This window comes from Syzygium oleosum, unplaced genomic scaffold (assembly GCF_021117445.2).
Source record: "Syzygium oleosum isolate NSW1041296 unplaced genomic scaffold, Sole_v2.1 Sole_v2.02, whole genome shotgun sequence".
Taxonomy (NCBI): domain Eukaryota; kingdom Viridiplantae; phylum Streptophyta; class Magnoliopsida; order Myrtales; family Myrtaceae; genus Syzygium; species Syzygium oleosum.
This window is the reverse complement of record NW_026607486.1, coordinates 21,395,676-21,413,382: the sequence shown is the minus strand read 5'-3', so window position 1 is coordinate 21,413,382 and position 17,707 is coordinate 21,395,676. Positions and strand designations below refer to the sequence as shown.

Below are 17,707 nucleotides of genomic sequence, written 5' to 3'. Positions count from 1 at the left end.
ATTAGATTAGTGCAGTTCATACTCCCGTCACGATATTAAATATAAAAGGGTAGCATGCCCTTCCATATTATGCAAAATAATGAATCCGAACGTATACCGTGCGATATGAACAAGCCTGCTTATTTTCTGGCAAGATAAAAAAAGAATCATATATGCGACATGTGATGCACAAAAAAGGGACGAATGCGAACATGATATGAACGATATTTAGCCGCAATGCGTTAGGCAATTTAGTCCTCAAATTTAGGTATTGCATCGTCGCAATTTAAACCTTGGGAGTTTGGCGACTAATATAAATTTCAATATTTGAAAATGAAAAAAAATGCGTTTTCATGTCTCTCTCTCTTCTAAGAAGGTCATAAACAGGATGCGGCTGATGAAATAGCCTCAAAGGACAGCGTCCAAATGTGTTTTAATTAATTTCACAATACGTAAGATACCGCTTTTTCGTATGATTTGTAGCTGCTTTCGCAAAAATTGAAATGTCTCTAATCAATATATACTTGACAAGTATCTAAAGCTGCGTTTGGTCGTCCGGATTTCTAAACAGGATAGGACTGGATAGGATAGGATAAGAAATCCTGGGATTTCTTCATATCCTATCCACTGTTTGGTGGACTACGGATTTAAAGTCGGATAGGATAAATTTTTTTTTTTTTTTGGCTATTCACGGGTCCGGAGGAGTCGGTGAAGGAAAAAAAGCCGAGAAATTTTTTTGGTGAAAGCGCACAAGGTGTGGGGATGAAGATGACGGCGAGTGGAGCGTAGGGTTTCTGAAAAAATAGACATTAGAAATCATATCCAGGTCTATCCCACCCCTCCCCTCGGATTTTTTTATCCGGGCTATATTCGGTCTATATCCGACCTTATCCTATCCTGGACCACCACCAAACACAGGATATGATAAAACATATCCTATCATGACTTTTATCCGGTCGACCAAACGCAGCCTAAGAGTATTCGTTACCAAGACTTTTCATAAAACCATTAGACCACGTCAGCGAGAGACAAAAATATTCATCGTTAAAATGTTTGTCCAAACAAATTTACGAAAATATATCAATAGCGGACATATTGTCGTCCTAGTTAAGTGACATTTTTTCTTCTAGGATTCGTTTGAAAAGTAAGAGTATTTGTGTTCTCGAGTGATTATATGTGAATTTTTTTTTTCTCTTTTTTTTGGGGGAGGGGGCGATTTAGTAGAAAAGAAGAGGAAATTCGAAAGTTAGAGAGGGGGCCTGGTTGAAAGTTAAGAGAAAGAAAAGAAAAGAATTTGCATTTTTGCAAACCCCCGACAGAAAATAATCTGTCGTTTTATTAGGTTTCAGTTTTACACGTAGTCTTGTCGATCGATCGATCGAGAGAGAAAAGAGAGAGATGATCAAAATCATAGCAAATCCGCCATTAATGACCTGCCTTCTATCCTTCCTGCTCAACTCTCTCTCTCTCTCTCTCTCTAAATCTCTCTCTCTTTCTCTCTCTAAATCTCTCTCTAAATTCACATATAAGAGCAGCACCTACACCATCTGTCTGTATACACAACACACACTTCTCTGTCTCTCTCTCTCTCTCTCTCTCTTTCTCTCTGTGTTACAGGAGCCAATATCATCATATCCTTCACTTTGCATTGGGATCGTTCTCTTTGACCTTCATGGCTCTCCTCATCGCCATTGCCCTCCTCTCGGCATCTCTCGCCGCCGCCGCCGCCCTCCTCCTCGCCTCGCGGCGGCGGCGGCGTCTCCCCCTGCCGCCGGGGACACTCGGGCTGCCCCTCGTCGGGGAGACCCTCCAGCTCATCTCCGCCTACAAGACCGAGAACCCGGAGCCCTTCATCGACGAGCGGGTGGGGCGGTTCGGGACCCTGTTCACCACCCACGTCTTCGGCGAGCCTACCGTCTTCTCCGCCGACCCGGAGACGAACCGGTTCATCCTGCAGAACGAGGGGCGGCTGTTCGAGTGCAGCTACCCGGGCTCGATCGCGAACCTGCTCGGGAAGCACTCGCTGCTGCTCATGACGGGCGGGCTGCACAAGCGGATGCACTCGCTCACCATGAGCTTCGCCAACTCCTCCATCATCAGGGACCACCTGCTGGTCGACATCGACCGGCTGGTCCGGCTCAACCTCGACTCCTGGTCCGACCGGATCTTGCTCATGGAGGAGGCCAAGAAGGTCTTTTCGCCTCTTGTTTACCTTCCTCGTTCCATCGACATATCAGTAATTCATTCACTTCAAAATTAGATAATAATTTCAAACGAGGTACCATGGCCAGTTCATTCATACGAAACCTCTTGAGAATCTTCTGTTCGTATAATTGAATTTCTTTCGTCGTTGGCCCAACGCATCAGTTGAAGCGATTTTCGAGGGGGACATAATAATCTGATTAAAAGATCATCGCGTGAGATGATTATTGTGTGCAGATAACGTTTGAGCTGACGGTGAAGCAGCTGATGAGTTATGATCCCGGAGACTGGACGGAAAGCTTGAGAAAGGAGTACGTCCTCGTCATCGAAGGCTTTTTCACCCTCCCCTTTGCCCTCTTCTCCGCCACCTACCGTCGCGCCATCAAGGTATCTTGTCGCTGCTATTGTCATACATAATCATCAAATAGTTGGCATTCTTTTCAAAATTGATCTCTCATAACAAAAAAAACGATATTATTCCAACCAACGATCATGAATATATAAAGTTGATTTTGTCACGGCATGTTTCATTCTCTATTCTAGAATTATCGTATCAACACGTCTAGTACCGTCCATTCACGTATTAATTGAATAATCCCGCTTGACCATGTTTAAGAATATATTTCTTAATCTTTCTTTCTTTCTTCAAGTTCTTTCGTTGAGATTTCATTTTGAAGCAAACATAAACCTTCTCTGTTCTCTTTCCATCCAATCAGCACGAGAATTCGAGGGATGAAGCAAGCACCCAAATGGCAAGCGCACGTGTGAAAATGACACTTCGTCCCTAATTTGAAACAGTGGTGTGATCTGCTGGACTGTTTGCACCAAATTAAGCAGGTCTCATTGCTTAAGCGTCAGATTTTTTCCCAATAAACAGCAAAAAATCTCAAGTAAATATGTCACATCCCCCTCAAACTGACAAAGATGACCAAATCCCATGAAGCAAACCGACCAAAGAATTTTCCGGTTTAGTGGTGCTTAGTTTTGTCATTGTCAGCCATGGGTTCTTGAACTCAACCCATGAAGCAAATCCAGCAGAGGAGCTAAGTTTCGGGAAATTTGGCTTAGTAATCTGTCAATTTTCTTGGGATCTTTTTCTTAGGCAAGGACGAAAGTGGCGGAGGCACTGACTCTGGTGGTGAGGTGGAGGAGGAAAGAGCGCGAGACCGGCGCCGAGAAGGAGGACATGCTGGGGGCTCTGCTGGCTGGGGACGGCGGATTCTCCGACGAGGAGATCGTGGACTTCCTGGTGGCTCTGCTCGTCGCCGGCTACGAGACCACCTCGACGATCATGACCCTCGCCGTCAAGTTCCTCACCGAGACGCCTCTCGCCTTGGCCCAACTCAAGGTATCGAATTTTTTCTCCACCGTAGTGGGATTAGATTAATCATGACCCACATTTGCTTTTATGGGCCGTCCACTCGTCGGCTTCTTTGCAATGATTCTTGCGTGTGTCCAAGGACGGCCCCGAAAGTTGAGGTTGCCAAAAAGTGCCTTTTAAAAGCTTAAAAATCCTGGTTTTTGCGCACATGAACACAACATCTATCGATCAAAGTTAGTAAATTTAAGTTGTTGCAAGAATCGAAAGGCATGTATAGGGCCAGGAAAGTATCAAAACGCATTGAATAGCAGAAAAGGTATGGAGCGTGTAATCATGAAAGCAGAAAATGATGTCCTTGATTCATCATGGCTTGGGACTTGGGGAGTACCACTACGACAAATGAGGCCTCCTGAACTGCACGCCCTCTGCAGTATTTTCGTCGAGTCAGATTTTGATTATTCTATTTGGTTCTTTTGAGTTTTTGTTGTTCCTTTTTATCTTTTCTTCTTTTTGAACAGACTTAGCCTATCGCTTTTTTGATGAGCAAAAACGAGAGGGGAAGGGCGACCGGCGTCGGGGACCTCCCTTGTCCTTACCATTTAGATGAGGCCTTTATGTGGGCTTTCAAAATGACAAAGTCACCCTCAAACCAAGGCCGTCGAATTTAGGCCGTTTTGGTTGTGAAATGCAAAGATCATTGCATTGCGTGAACACGATGCACGTGACTATGTGACCCTTGGTGCAAGCGAGCTTTTCTCCGTTAAGTGGGGTTCGGCCGTGTGAAATTACAGCTCCGGCGCTGATCTATGATTATGAATGATGATTATGGAGTGGGGTAGTGTTCTTTGGAAAATTTGACAGGAATGATGGCACTGAAATCACATAGGAATTTATTAGGTTGTTTTGAGCTAGTGAGAGAAATTGCTGATATGAGAGATTGTGCACTTTTGCCTACCCTTTTTATGTCTAGGGAAAAGAAAATGCACAGATGCTCGCTCATCACAAGTTACAGACAGCCCATTACCTAACGCCTATCCGTGATCTATGTCCTTAACCTGCTCTCAACTAGTAACCAAAGACAGCTTATGCGTTAGAAGTCGAATTATCAACTGTTTCATTTTCTATTCTCGAAACCGATCTTATGCGTTAGAAGTCTCAACTAGTAACCAAAGATAGCTTTAGATTGATATATAGTTACATCTTGATTCGTATGTTTGTCTGTGTGACTCCAATAAGTTGTATCTGTCTCTTGTTTGACAGGAAGAGCACGAGAAAATCAGGGCAAATAAGAATCGATCCGAGGGGTTAGAGTGGAATGATTACAAGTCCATGCCTTTCACACAGTGTGTAAGTAAAAAAATCCTCATTCATTCCCATGAAGTTTGGTTATGTATACGTGTTTTTCTGATGGACATTCTGAAACTTCTGATCCTAACCCTGGCCTCTCTTCCACGTTCAGGTGATCAACGAGACACTGCGAGTCGCAAACATTATCAGTGGGGTATTCCGACGGACGATGACTGACGTCCAAATAAAAGGTAATCGATTTGGTTAGGCGAAAAATTTCTACTTTCTTTCGATGATCTGGCTGGAGCATAGTTTGCATCAGTTCCGATTAGCTAAAGACCTCGAATGGCTATCCAATTCAAGCAGGTTATACGATTCCAAAGGGGTGGAAGGTCTTTGCTTCGTTTAGGGCTGTTCATCTAGACCACGAATACTTCAAAGAAGCTCGCACTTTCAATCCTTGGCGGTGGCAGGTAGTTGACCCCTTCCTTTGGATGCGTCTACAGGAACTTTCAAAATCTCGTATATTCAAAACGGCAACCGTGAATTTTATCTATGTGATGAACAGAGTAACGCGGCGTCGAGCAGCGCGGTCAATGTCTACACACCGTTTGGAGGAGGGCCGAGGCTGTGCCCGGGATACGAACTCGCGAGAGTAGAAATCGCTGTCTTCCTTCACCACCTAGTCACTAGTTTCAGGTGCCATAACAACTACCAGATCATTGTCTTTCGCCCTTGTCCACGAAAAGTTCGCAACTTATTATGAGTCGGTGTTTTACGAATGTTATATCAACATAGCTTCGAAATTTTGCAGTTGGGCCACAGCTGAGGAAGATAAGCTGGTGTTCTTCCCGACCACCCGGATGCAGAAGCGATATCCCATCAATCTCCAGAGGCGGAACATACCCTTGTAAAATATAAGAATCGGCAAACTACTTCGGCGGTTGAATCGATTGATTAGTAGGGCACAGTTTTGGCTAATAAACTGGGGTTGAACATCAGGGAGGGGAAATGGGATCATCTGCTGAAGTATATGTACATATGCAGCCAAAAAAAAATCTTTTGCGGCCTTGTGCAAGCCCCATTTGCCTGAACGTCCTTGTATTTTCAGAATCTCGCAATTCTTTTGCACATATAGAATTGAATACTCTACTTAAGCATCGGCAATGCACTCCTCAATTGTGGTTCTTTTTTTTTGTGATTCTTCGCGACCGATGCAAAATGTTCCTTGTGATGTTTCCCGTCTCCGAGTCTCCCTAGTGTTCGTGCACGTGAATGAAGATCGTACGGGACATCAATTCGTCGAAGCATTCGGGAGCCCGAAGATATGGTTTTAACATTTTAGAAAAGTTCAAGTCGCCAGTAAAAGTGTTTTCATCCTTCTCTGCTAATTCAATTGATGTTCATGTCAGAGCCCCCCTTCTCTGAAGATCGTTCCTGGGCGAATCCCTCTCCCTCTCCCTCTCTATTCATTTTCAAGAATCCTTCAAGATTTCTTCGGTGATTTCACGGACGTCATGTCGACTTTCTCAACGGAAGTGGAGAGTTTTGCTCCTATGAGCTTTGAAGATCGAAGCGCGAGCGTCTTGGAAGAATCTGTTCACTCGCTTTCCGTAAAAGTCAAGTGTTGCACAAGTCTCCGAAACTCCTCTCTTACTGTGTTCAACGGTGAGCTTATTTGAAAGTGTTTTTGTGATCAACTGGTATCTGCGTTACAGCTCTTCTGTCCGATTTAGGGTGCTCTTTTATCCCGGTCTAGATATGGCTATGGGATTTACAAAACGTTATTTCAACTTATTTGTGCTCTTTCAACTTATTGGTGGTGTTGTTGTCTCTATACGATACGATGATGGTGCTGGGGATGTCGAACATAAGCGCAAACCGCCTTTTGGCAAAACCGTAGCTACTAAATGGAGAAATTTCGGCGTGCGCTCATCACTAATAATGATGCGAGTTTCACTGATCAGCCGCCGATTGTGCTATAATGCTATGATAAATCCATTCTTACGGAACGAGAAAGTTTCTACAGGCTATACCAAGTCGATTTATTTTCAGATTTGCACCGATTTTATCTTGAAGTTATGTATTTCTCTTTCGTGTGAAACGAAAAATTTCCTTATGACCGAAAAAAAAAATTGATGTTCGTGTTGGCAGATCACCTTCTAACGCATAAGATCGAGAAGATAACAAAGAAATCAGGACTGATATTTTTAGCCCTTCCACCTTTGAAAATGTATACAAACTTTACATTTGATTGGGACCGAGAAAACAAAGAACAAAATAAAAATCTATGATCTCTAACAATGACTGATGATGACGCACGATGTGTGGTGCATAGCATGTGGGTCGTCCGAGTCATTTTCACTAATGTCTGCAGCCTCGCCTGTTAATTTTGACTCCTTCAGAGTCAGTATCCGACTTCCTCTCGGATTCATCCGCACCAAAATCAAACGCCGCCTCGTGAGACTCTCCCCTCCATCCGTAGTCGTCCGCCATTCATTACGATGTTTACCATTTTTGTTCTGCGGACCTAATTGTCAACGTTCTCGTTCAGATGGACAGTTGCCAGAAACCCGATCCTGACGAACGTGATGAGCCAAACGGGAGAAAATTAGAAGTTGGGTGTGCGTTAGTCTCCTCCTCCTCCTGTCAAATTTCCCACCCACCACCTTTTTTTTAATGCTTTCTTTCTCATTTCTCTCTCTGTTCTTGGAGAATCTTCTGATATCTGGGGAAGCCATTCTTGCATGCCGAGACCTGCAGGCATGACACAAATAGATTAATAATTTCCCCACTTCCAATTTCCTGGTGGCAATGATGTGCGGGAATGGCACTGACCATCTAGTAGTGGATGTATTCAAATTTCGATCATTCTATAAAGTCGAGAATTAGTCCATAGAATAGATCAGGACAGAGCAGTGGCCAGCTATGAAATGGGGGTTTTATCAGTTGGCAGGCCCTCCGCACAGCTTAGAGATATAGCTGCAGAGGGGGCCATTCGTGGGTCACAGCACTAGCAAGAATCTGAATTCTCAAATGGATGTGAACATTGTGAAGAACATGAAGCATATGTTAGAAAAGTGGGGATAACATTAATCGTTGAATTTAGACCAGGACCGCGTCATTTTTTCCAGTACAATAGCTATTATTGCAGAAGGCAGAAGCCAAACTAGCTTCCTAATGTTCGAAATTGGTTATGAGGAAGTGGTCCGGCACTGCGGGCGATCAAATAGGGACCGTGTCTATTTTATGAATTAGGTGAGGAACGAACAAAATCTGGTGAATAATAATGTTATCTCCTCTGATCAGAAGAAACAGAGGAATATTATTGAGAAAGAGAGTGCACATGCAGTAGCACAAAGATGCGCTGGATCTACATGAACATGAGTAGGCATATATTCTTGTTGATAAGTTGTGGCTGTCAGTTGCAAAAATTTGCAAATGGCAACCAAACATAGTCCAATCCAGAGCAACATATTCTCTCTCTCTCTCTCTCTCTCTCTCACACACACACACACACATTATGAAGGGCGGCTGAGCTAACCTGCCCTGCCCCGCCCATCCCTAATTCTATGAGACTATTGAGTCGATACATGAATTTGGTCAGTAATTGGGGGACCATAGCTCAGATTAAAAGATTACCTATACTTTTTTGGGCCAGAAAAAAGATAACCTAAGCTTCACCAACCCTTTTTTTTGGCAGAGTGACTCTATGACTTTTACCTCATGGACTGTTGAGTCATGAGTATCATTTCTTCCTTTTTTTTTTATGTATAAACCTTTGGGCCAGAGACATGGTTAACCTCCAAACATGTGCAATGCTTTCCTTCACATGCGTCAGCCTTCGCTTGAAATTAGGACTCCAACGAAATTTCCCGCAGGCTAGAATAATCAATTGTTTTTTTTCTTCACAACCGATGTTGAATCGATTTACATGTGATGGGGACTTTTTACTTAGAAAAGGACAAGGAGGGATCATGACAGGCATACAGTGCGAGACTAAAAAAGGTTTAAAAGACTGGGGCAACGTTTAGCCCAGCCTACTCGGCAGTTTTGACCTTCTAGATGAACTCATTTCAATTCTTCGACCCTAAGCAAAAAGACGTGATCTTTTTCTTCCCTTTTATCCTTCTCATTTTCCATTTACGGCGTCAGAAGTTTCCCTCGCCTTCCCAGTCTGATCTACCAAAGGATTTTTCATTCGTACAGAATCCCAAGTTCAAATGTTATTGTTCCAACTAATAAAAAGATATGATTCCTTTTCTAGAGTGCAAAAAATCGAAGAGAGAGATACTTACAGCTTCGATGTCAATCTTGTAAACGAGAAGCTTTCTTCTCTCTCGGCAGCTGATCTTATACGCCACAACGATATGACCAATCGCCAGAAGCCAAGAAGACATGAAGAGAGCCATTTCCAAAGCTCTGCCGTATCCTCCCCTGCTCGTGTTCGGAACGCTGAACACATAAGACGCCTTCAACGAGACGAACGCCAGGGACAGCAGTGAGCAAACGGTCGTTATCCCCAAGTACGGCCCTCTTGAAAGCCTCGGTCCATCACACAGACTGTACACACCTACAGTAACCCCCCAAAACTAAAAAAAAATCAGAAACTCGAATATTTTTCAGTAGATTCGAACACCCAATTCACAGAACAGCACAAAGCGATGGCCAAAAAATGTGCCTTTTTTTTTGGTAAAGGAAAAAGACGAAGCTTTTCCACAAATGGGTGGGCCTCCGTGCCGACCCATCGAGCTAATTCACGTTCTAACGACGAGGACTCGGCGCACTTACAGATGATAATAGCCGATCTGACGATGGATACGAGGGGGATATCGACGAGGGAGTATCGGAAATCGTAGTCGGCGAAGTGGGCGGCGAGCTTGTCCTGCAGGGACTGCGAAGAGGGGGAGAGCGAAGCAGAGAGCAGGGCCGACGGCAGGAGCGTGTCGGCGATGACCAGCAGGATCGGGGCGGAGAAGAGGAGGAGGGAGACGAGCATGGTGATCAGGAAGAAGACCGTCTTCACGCCTCGCAGCACCCTCCTCGACCGCTCCTCCTTGGACGAGAACCCCATCATTTCTTTGCCACCAGAAACCGAAAAAACAGGACCGACCCAGTTGAATTTCCTCGGAAATACTCGGCTGCTGCTGTGTCGGAGCTCCTCCTCCCGTCCGTGTGCGCGCTCGATGAAATACACGAAGCTGGGGGTATAGGCCTTGGGGGAGGTGAGGAAGGAACTGTCAGCTGCGTGGAGAAGCAAACTTGAGGAGCAAACGCGAAGCGAAGAGAGGCTTAAAAGGAAAGAGAAGCAGGGGAGGGAGAAGAGGGAGGAGGAGGAAGGAGCTCGAAAGGTGCGATATTTTGACTGGGACTCGTCCTGGTGGGCTGGGGGAGGGAGGGAGGGAGGGAGAGAGAGGGTGACGACAATTATAAGCGAGTGGCGTTGCACCCGCACGCAAGTTACCGGTCAAAACGAAGGGTCCCTCTCTCTCTCTCCCTCCCTCTCTAGAGATTAACGGCAATAACGATACGTTTCAAAAAGCAGGAGGGGAGACAGGGGGAACGACATATGAGAATCTCATCAAACCTAGAAGATTGTGTCCACTCGCTCTTTCCCACTCTTTTTAAAAGTAAATTAATACCACGAAAAATCACAACCTGATACGCTTTTTATAAATTTATTTCGAAATCCTAAAGTGATATAATCGTGACAAATTACCGAGCTGAACAGCACGTAACAGTTAAGGAGTGTACCGATTTGAGATTTTACCCTTTATTTATCACATGTGTACTAATTTGTAATTTTTCGTGGTAATAAATCAATTTAACGAAAACTAACGGAGGGTAAATTTATTATAGGTGTATTGGTTTTGGACTTTTGATGGTCAAAAAATTAATTTTGAGTAAAATTATCACAGATGTACTAGTTTGAGGTTTTTCGTGATAAAAAAATCAGTTTTGGGTAAATTTATCATAAATGTACCAATTTGGAGTTTTTCATAATATTAATCATTTAAAATACGATTACTCTTTGCGGTTTTTCACATTATTGGCGCCGCAAAAAAGGGCTTTTTTTTTTTCTTTTAATGTGAACATGGTTCATACACATAAAAAAGAAGAAAAGATGCAAAGATGCAAAGGTGGTTTTGACTTGAACGGAAGAGCTCTTTTCTCCGTTCTCACACGATTTGGCGGGAGGGAATTCCACGATGCTAAAGGGCGAAAAATCAGCGACTTTCTTCTGAAAAAGCGTATCGTTTCGGAGAGGAAATCACCACACGTCGGAAGTTCGAGAGGACGGAGAAGGTCGAAGGAAGAAAGTTCTTTTCGCACCGCGTGCAATGCTTCAATTGTCACGAGCAGGATGGTGCTTTCGTCCATTCCTGGGAAACCCATGAAGAGACCCGGGGTATTCTTCTTAGCATTTAAGGAATTGGATTGGAATGGCTGGGTGCAATGCAATTATGTAGTGCGTTAGTTTCTTGGGGACTTATTAATGATGGGATAATTACCTAAAAAAAAAGTCATAATTGGGCTAATTTGGTCTCGAACCTTTTTTACGGCTTGCCAATTTTAGTCCTTCCGGTTAATTTTTTGGCTGAGAATCGCTTGATGTGAACGTCGGCCGTCTTGCGCGAAACGGCCGGCACTGACGTGGACAATTGATGCAATTTAAATTTCTTTCTAAATTATATTTATGCTTTATTTTCTCTTCTTTTTTCCACTGTGGCTGGCGAGGGTCGTTGGGGCCTGGCTGGCCATAGTGAAAAAAAAAGGACAAAAGAAAATATAGAAAATTCTTTAAAAAAATCACAAAAATTGTTCACGTCATTATTGATTTCCAGCCAAAATTGGTCGAGAGGACTACATTGGAAAATCGTCAAAAGATTTATGACCAAATTGGCCAATTTCAAAGGCTTAGGACTAAATTGACACAAATTGATTTAGGACTTTTTTGATAATTTCCTATGATAATGATTGATGGTGATCTCAACCATTTCTTGGAGCATCAATGTCGTCGAGGAAAGCTACATCAATGGCTTGTTCATCATGTTTATATCCAATTTTGTTGTAATTGGGCATTTTTTTTTCTTTGGTCAGAATAATTGGGGAATTCATAGTTACATGATTTGATTTGTACCGGGGTTCGCAAGCAAGCTTGGTCCACCTATGCACACAATTATGACCAACATACATGTAAGAAACATCAAGAATCTATAGCTATGTAGTCGGAAAGTAAGTTTGTCCTTGATGCCAAAAATAAAGTCCAAAAAACCATTGGCAAGATGGTTGCCTACCTTTTCATTCAACAGTTCGCACGCCCGTAGTTCGTGTCGGTTCTAGTTATTCTTGTAATATCCAGAGGACCAAAGAAGGGTTTCAACCCGAATTGCTACACTTTGCTTTTCCCATATCCTCTTCCTCGATTTTTCTAAAATACGGCACGACTTTCCGATATTTCGATTGCTTCTTCTTCTCCTTAACGACCATCACATGGGAAGAAAGCTCGAGGCACGTTTTCTTGAACTTGGAGTTCCATTTTTCGATAAAATGAACTTGGAGCTTTGGTGTGAAGAGAAACCCCAATTATCATAAACCAATAATTCTAGCCCTCCTCGTCACTAAGTCTACTCTCTTCGGGGTCAAAACCGCGACCAAAAGTTGGTAAACGATTTGTCTTTTTATCTCGGCTACTTCGTCATCGATTAGGTGTGGCCTAGTCCCATATAAACAAAGCATGCTTCGGAGCCACACAAATGCATTTCCATGCCCAACAGATCACTGCGACAATGCGTGAACCCGAGCGACCAAGAAAGCTTAAAAATAAGCAAGAATCAATCAAAGCGAGGATGGTGGAACCGACAGGTTCGAATCATGTGATCACATGCATCTTTGTCTCGTCGTATCATTCCCATCCATGTCTTAAGTCGCCCGTCGACCATTTTCTTTTCCTCTTCGTTTGTTTTGGTTAGGTTCAACTTCGTATTTGTCGAATTTCCCCCGATAAAGAAGAATAATTTGTGCAGGATTGTGGTCAGATTCGCTGTTAGTTAGCGAAAAAGGGGAGAGATTCGTGTTAGTTAACATCGGGGGTCGAGAAACTGAATTGGAATGAGTGAGATGGGAAGAAGATGCGGCTAGCATCAGTGGGGCCAAATTCAATCGAGGGAGCAAATTGAAAAGGATCAGCAGCTTTACAGGACAATAGGGGATGTGACCTGGAGTAAATCATGCTTATGAGAGGACACTAAAGTTTTGCTTTTGTTTTTGGGGTCTAGATTTTACAAATTCAGACTGCCTTTAAGTGCAAACTAAGTTGTTTTTATTTTTATTTTTTTGATAACCGAGGTGTCCGCGCGGCCGGCGAGCTAGGGCTCAAACCAGCGGTGATGCCCGACTAGTCCTCGAGGGGGGTTAGCGCAGCATCCCACCACCACGACCCTCAACTTAAATCACCAATGAGCGAGTTTGAACCCAGAACCTCTCGTGAAATGGCAAACTAAGTTGTTGTACTTGAGGTAATGTAGAATCCCTTTGGTATCCCTTTCAAACTATTAGGCTTTGTTTATTTAACGAGAAATAAATGATTTAAAAAATATTTTCCTAAAAATGATCGCTTATATTGTTTGGAATCACAATCAATGAATAACGTTTTCATTACCAATAACAATTTACATCTGAATATTTTCGTGGACGACGAAAACTTTTTTCGTTTGTTCATTTTTGTAAGTGATATAAACGATCATTTTTATTTTATTTTTCTCAAAACAAACGGAGCCTTAATATGTAAAATCACTTTGCCATTGTCATTTACTATGATTCGAAGAATTAGGGTTTCAGAACGGATATTCGTTTTGGATACCAACGAGTCAAATCCACATATTGGTAACGGGCGATTTGGGTCGAACATCCCAGGGTAATTTTGGCTCCATGAGATGCTAGGGTTTGCCTTTCGTGATTTTTCTAGTTTTTACTTTATAGACTGCTTCTACGACGATCTAGGGTTTTTGTGCTTAAGTTGATATAAGATGACTTTTGTATCCCCGATAAAATATGTTCAAATCATGTGAAGCACCGAACAAAGCCATCCTATAAGCTTCGTTTATCTCGTGGAAAATCGATGACTTGGAAAATATTTTTCTGAAAATGACCCTTTGTATCGCTTACAAAAATGAGTAAATGAAAATGTAAAGACAAAAATTGTCGACGATGATAATATTTTTCATTGACTAATTATTTCAAGTGATACAAATGATCGTTTTTCATGAAAATATTTTCTAAATCATTTATTTTTCGCGAAACAAACAGAGCATTGTTCAATATTTTATTTGCTAATAAGAGAAGCTCAAATTCTAGTGTAGCTCCTCCTCTCTAGCCTAAAGGTCAACCTCCTTACGAGATCATACGTAGGAGTGGATAAGAAACAAAAGGTTAGGCAAATGAAATGGGTCCTTAGGTTTAACTTCTTGTATGCATTTGGGAGCAAGTAAAGCATCTTTTATTTCATTGGGGTTACATGCTTTTTCTTTAAACTAAGTCCTTCCTTATCTAATTTCCCTGCCTTTGATGGAAAGATTAAAAGGACAAACCTAGACTTTCATGCCGTGGCAAAAAAGGATTTCGCCGAAAGACCCACGAACCGAAACAACGGCCATCACTTCCACGTCTTAAAACCATATCTTATCTTATCCTAATCTTCGTCTTTTTGCAAAAAAGAGATTTAACCCCTAAAAGAGATTAACACCAAAGTCATGACTTTGATATATTCTCATTGTTCGGCCCGAACAACATGTGTAAATACGAGTTCCATGCTCCATTGCTTTCTTTTTACGGGGTTAGTAGAATTACCATAAATTATGTACTGTGCACAACCACAAGATCTTCTTGTTTCGAAGCGGGCGATCTGTGCCGATAATTTGTGTCTATGATTATATCGCGCCCCGATCCATCTCGTGCTTTAATTAGTGGAAGAGCCAATTCAAATGATGATATTGATGAGAAAATTTGAATATTTGGAGGTGGGGCGAATAGCGCCATCTACCATGTCGTGCGGACCTAAAGATAATGATGCAGAAGATGAAAAATCTCATGTCATGTTTAAATCATGCCACGCCTAGTGGGGAATTATTTTAGAAGGGAAAATAAATCAAATCGGGGGTGCGTCATAGCTAGCGTCTGCTCTAGTAATGCTAGCGAATAATATCAGCAAGCACAAGCATGAATAGAGAGTAAATTAAGAGGCACTAATCTAAACAATCGTTTGACTAAACTCCCATAATTCCTATCTAATCCGTTCGGGCGTTTGCTTGGGCAATAAGGACAACATCGTTTGCATCACGTAAGCAAACTCCCCCACAAAATCAATTGTCGCGACATAAATTTATTGGAAATTAGGGCAAGACCTAACGGGGGGCGAAGGATTGTGTCATTGATTATGGAACCTACTCATTTGATTAATCGCGAAATTCGAGTTTAAGATGAGATTTGGAAACTGAATCATGGAGGAAGCTCCTTCGACTTGGGATGAAGTTTCTCCAGCAAAGGGGAATAGTGACTATCCGTGAACATGTTTCTTGTGGGGGTTGCTAAACTCGATGGATTGGGTTTAAGGGATTGTCAATTTGTCCATGTCAAAGTATGAAAAAGGGCATGTTCTTGAATGTATTTTTATAGATAATTATAATAAAAAAGTCATAAATTTATTATACGGATATCACTTTAGTCATAAATTTTTTAATTCAACCAATTTGATTCTAAATTTTTTGACGGTTTTTTACCAATGTAATCATCCCGGCCAATTTTTGGCTGACAATTGCTGACGTGGATGTCAACCGTCTTTCTTGACACGGTCGGCACTGACGTGGATAATTATTTTTCGATTTTTTTTAAAAAAAATTATAAATGTTCCCGTGTTTTTTTCGGCCCTTTTAGGGCGCGCATGGAATCCATTCTGGAGTAGAAATTCTGCTCCAGAATGCATTCCGGAACAGAAATGCGTTTGTTAAAAAATTTCCGGAATGCATTTTGGAGCAATTTTTGTATTCTGGAATAAAAATGCGTTTGTTAAAAATTTTGTGATTCCAGAATGCATTTTTTATTCCGGAATGAGTTTTGGGCAAGAAAAAGAGAAGCTACTTTTTGTAACTTCTCTCTTCCATAATGCATTCTTCTTATTTTCTCTCTTTTTCGTGGCCTTTACAACACATTTTGAGATCTCAATAATTTTTTTTTTCAGAAAATGCATAAAAATTGAAAAATTCCAGAAAAATTCATAAAAATTTCCAGAAAATAAAAAAAAGTCAGATTTCGGGAAAATAGGAAATTTGGTGAATTTTTTTCAAAAAATATAAAAAAATCAAAAATTTCAACACTTCATAGAATGGCTTAGAATACCTTTGGGCACCCACTTTGAGTGCAATTTAATTTTTTTGAGGTACCCAAAAAAATCAAAAATTTCAAAACTTCACAAAATGGTTTAGAATACCTTTGGGCACCCACTTTGAGTGAAATTTAATTTTTTTGAGGTGCCCAAAAAAATCAAAAAATCAAAAATTTCAAAACTTTACAAAATGGCTTAGAATACCTTTGAGCACCCACTCTGAGTGAAATTTATTTTTCTTGAGGTGCCCAAAAAAATAAAAAATTTTAAAACTTCACAGAATGTCTTAGAATACCTGTGACCACCCACTTTGAGTGAAATTTAAATTTTTTTAGGTGTAAAAAAAATCAACAAATCAAAATGGATTTCTGTTCCAGAAATCAATTTCTGGAGCAGAATTAGTCATGTTTTATCAAACAGATTTCTCCTCCAAAAATCAATTTCTGGCAAGAATTCCGGAAATCAATTTCTGGCAAGAATTTGATTTCTGGAGCAGAATGGCTACCATTCGCGCCCTTAAGTAGGCCAAGCGAAGCCACCAAAGAAAGAGACACGTGGCCCTGATGGGTGTCTGCAGAGCCGCCGTGTTGGGCTGACGTTGGGGAATCGAACGCGACGGCCGCTGTTGTGGCTAGCTCTGGCGCAGCCACCGCACGTGCGTAAGGCCTTCGTGTTGTTATAGTACCCAAACTGCGCAATTGCATATATTTTTCTGCTAAATTTTTAAGATAAAGAAAGATTCTCAACTTGGATTTGGCAAACAGGGCTTAAGCCAAGAGTCGGCACAAATTGACCACGTCAGGCAATTCTCAATTTTCCAGAAAAACAAAATCTGGGATCTCAACCTTCGACAGAAGACAAGAAAGGGGCAAACCATCCATGTTCTGGGTCAATATACTCAACCTTCAACCAGATCTTACGTTCTGACCAAGGAAAAGAAAGACCCAGATCTTAGATGATTCACCATTGTTTAAGAAAAAGAGCATTCAATCTTGGATCGGGTCGTGTCCCTGCTAATAAGGAAGAACGTTCACTTTTTATACACAGATTACACATTACACGAGAACGATAGTTCATTAAAAAATGATAAATTTTCTTACTGGGATGTTTGACATTTGCCTCTAGGGCACATGTTAACAAAATTCTGTTAAATTTATTGGTTAATAAGACAAGCATTAAACCGCTATTACATTTCTAATCATAATTTCTGATAATATTTCATCGATCTTCTGGTTTGAACTCTCGATGTTGATGTTTCTTTTTATTCTGGAGGGATCAGAATGATGGATTTGGTCCTGGGACGTGAAGACTTGCTCGAGATACCCCCGCGTATTGTACTCGGGCAATTGATTTCGCACCCGATTTGCAGTACAGACGTTGGGTATGTGTCGTGCGTCTAATCGCGCAAATAATAATGTTTATCGACCAGACAACCGCTAAGGCTTTTCTTTGGACGTGGGGTTCCTCAAGACAAGACCACCAAATCAAACCGACCGAATCTCAATGTCCCTCCAATGGATGTACACGAGGACTGCAAC

At 41.8% G+C, this 17,707-nt stretch overlaps 2 protein-coding genes across 3 annotated transcripts; one reads left to right on the top strand and one right to left on the bottom strand.

Moving 5' to 3' along the window:
- Positions 1-1,553: 1,553 nt before the first annotated feature.
- LOC115673048 (3beta,22alpha-dihydroxysteroid 3-dehydrogenase-like) lies at positions 1,554-5,983 on the top strand. Its single transcript, XM_030595077.2, has 8 exons — positions 1,554-2,170; positions 2,419-2,568; positions 3,284-3,529; positions 4,763-4,849; positions 4,962-5,040; positions 5,156-5,262; positions 5,358-5,488; positions 5,604-5,983. The coding sequence occupies exons 1-8, from the start codon at positions 1,652-1,654 to the stop codon at positions 5,701-5,703; spliced, it is 1,419 nt and encodes a 472-aa protein (XP_030450937.1). The 5' UTR covers positions 1,554-1,651; the 3' UTR covers positions 5,704-5,983.
- Positions 5,984-6,973: 990 nt separating this feature from the next.
- LOC115673049 (uncharacterized) lies at positions 6,974-10,244 on the bottom strand. 2 transcript variants are annotated; one of them, XM_056308447.1, is made up of 3 exons: positions 9,581-9,984; positions 9,088-9,362; positions 6,974-7,546 (listed from the first exon to the last, which is right to left on the bottom strand). In XM_056308447.1, the coding sequence occupies exons 1-3, from the start codon at positions 9,864-9,866 to the stop codon at positions 7,481-7,483; spliced, it is 627 nt and encodes a 208-aa protein (XP_056164422.1). In that variant the 5' UTR covers positions 9,867-9,984; the 3' UTR covers positions 6,974-7,480. The 2 variants fall into 2 exon arrangements, with proteins under 2 accessions (XP_056164422.1, XP_030450939.1); XM_030595079.2 differs by having other exon boundaries at positions 7,473-8,966; positions 9,581-10,244.
- Between the last annotated feature and the right edge of the window lie 7,463 nt (positions 10,245-17,707).

Bases quoted from the DNA above. Each gene is read 5' to 3' on its own strand.
- LOC115673049 (XM_056308447.1), bottom strand. From the start codon at position 9,866: ATGATGGGGTTCTCGTCCAAGGAGGAGCGGTCGAGGAGGGTGCTGCGA. The intron at 9,363-9,580 runs GTAAGTGCGCCG...GGGTTACTGTAG, and splicing joins CAGATCGGCTATTATCATCT to GTGTGTACAGTCTGTGTGAT. The intron at 7,547-9,087 runs GTAAGTATCTCT...TCATGCCTGCAG, and splicing joins ACAAGATTGACATCGAAGCT to GTCTCGGCATGCAAGAATGG.
- LOC115673048 (XM_030595077.2), top strand. From the start codon at position 1,652: ATGGCTCTCCTCATCGCCATTGCCCTCCTCTCGGCATCTCTCGCCGCC. The intron at 2,569-3,283 runs GTATCTTGTCGC...TCTTTTTCTTAG, and splicing joins CCTACCGTCGCGCCATCAAG to GCAAGGACGAAAGTGGCGGA. The intron at 5,489-5,603 runs GTGCCATAACAA...GAAATTTTGCAG, and splicing joins CACCTAGTCACTAGTTTCAG to TTGGGCCACAGCTGAGGAAG.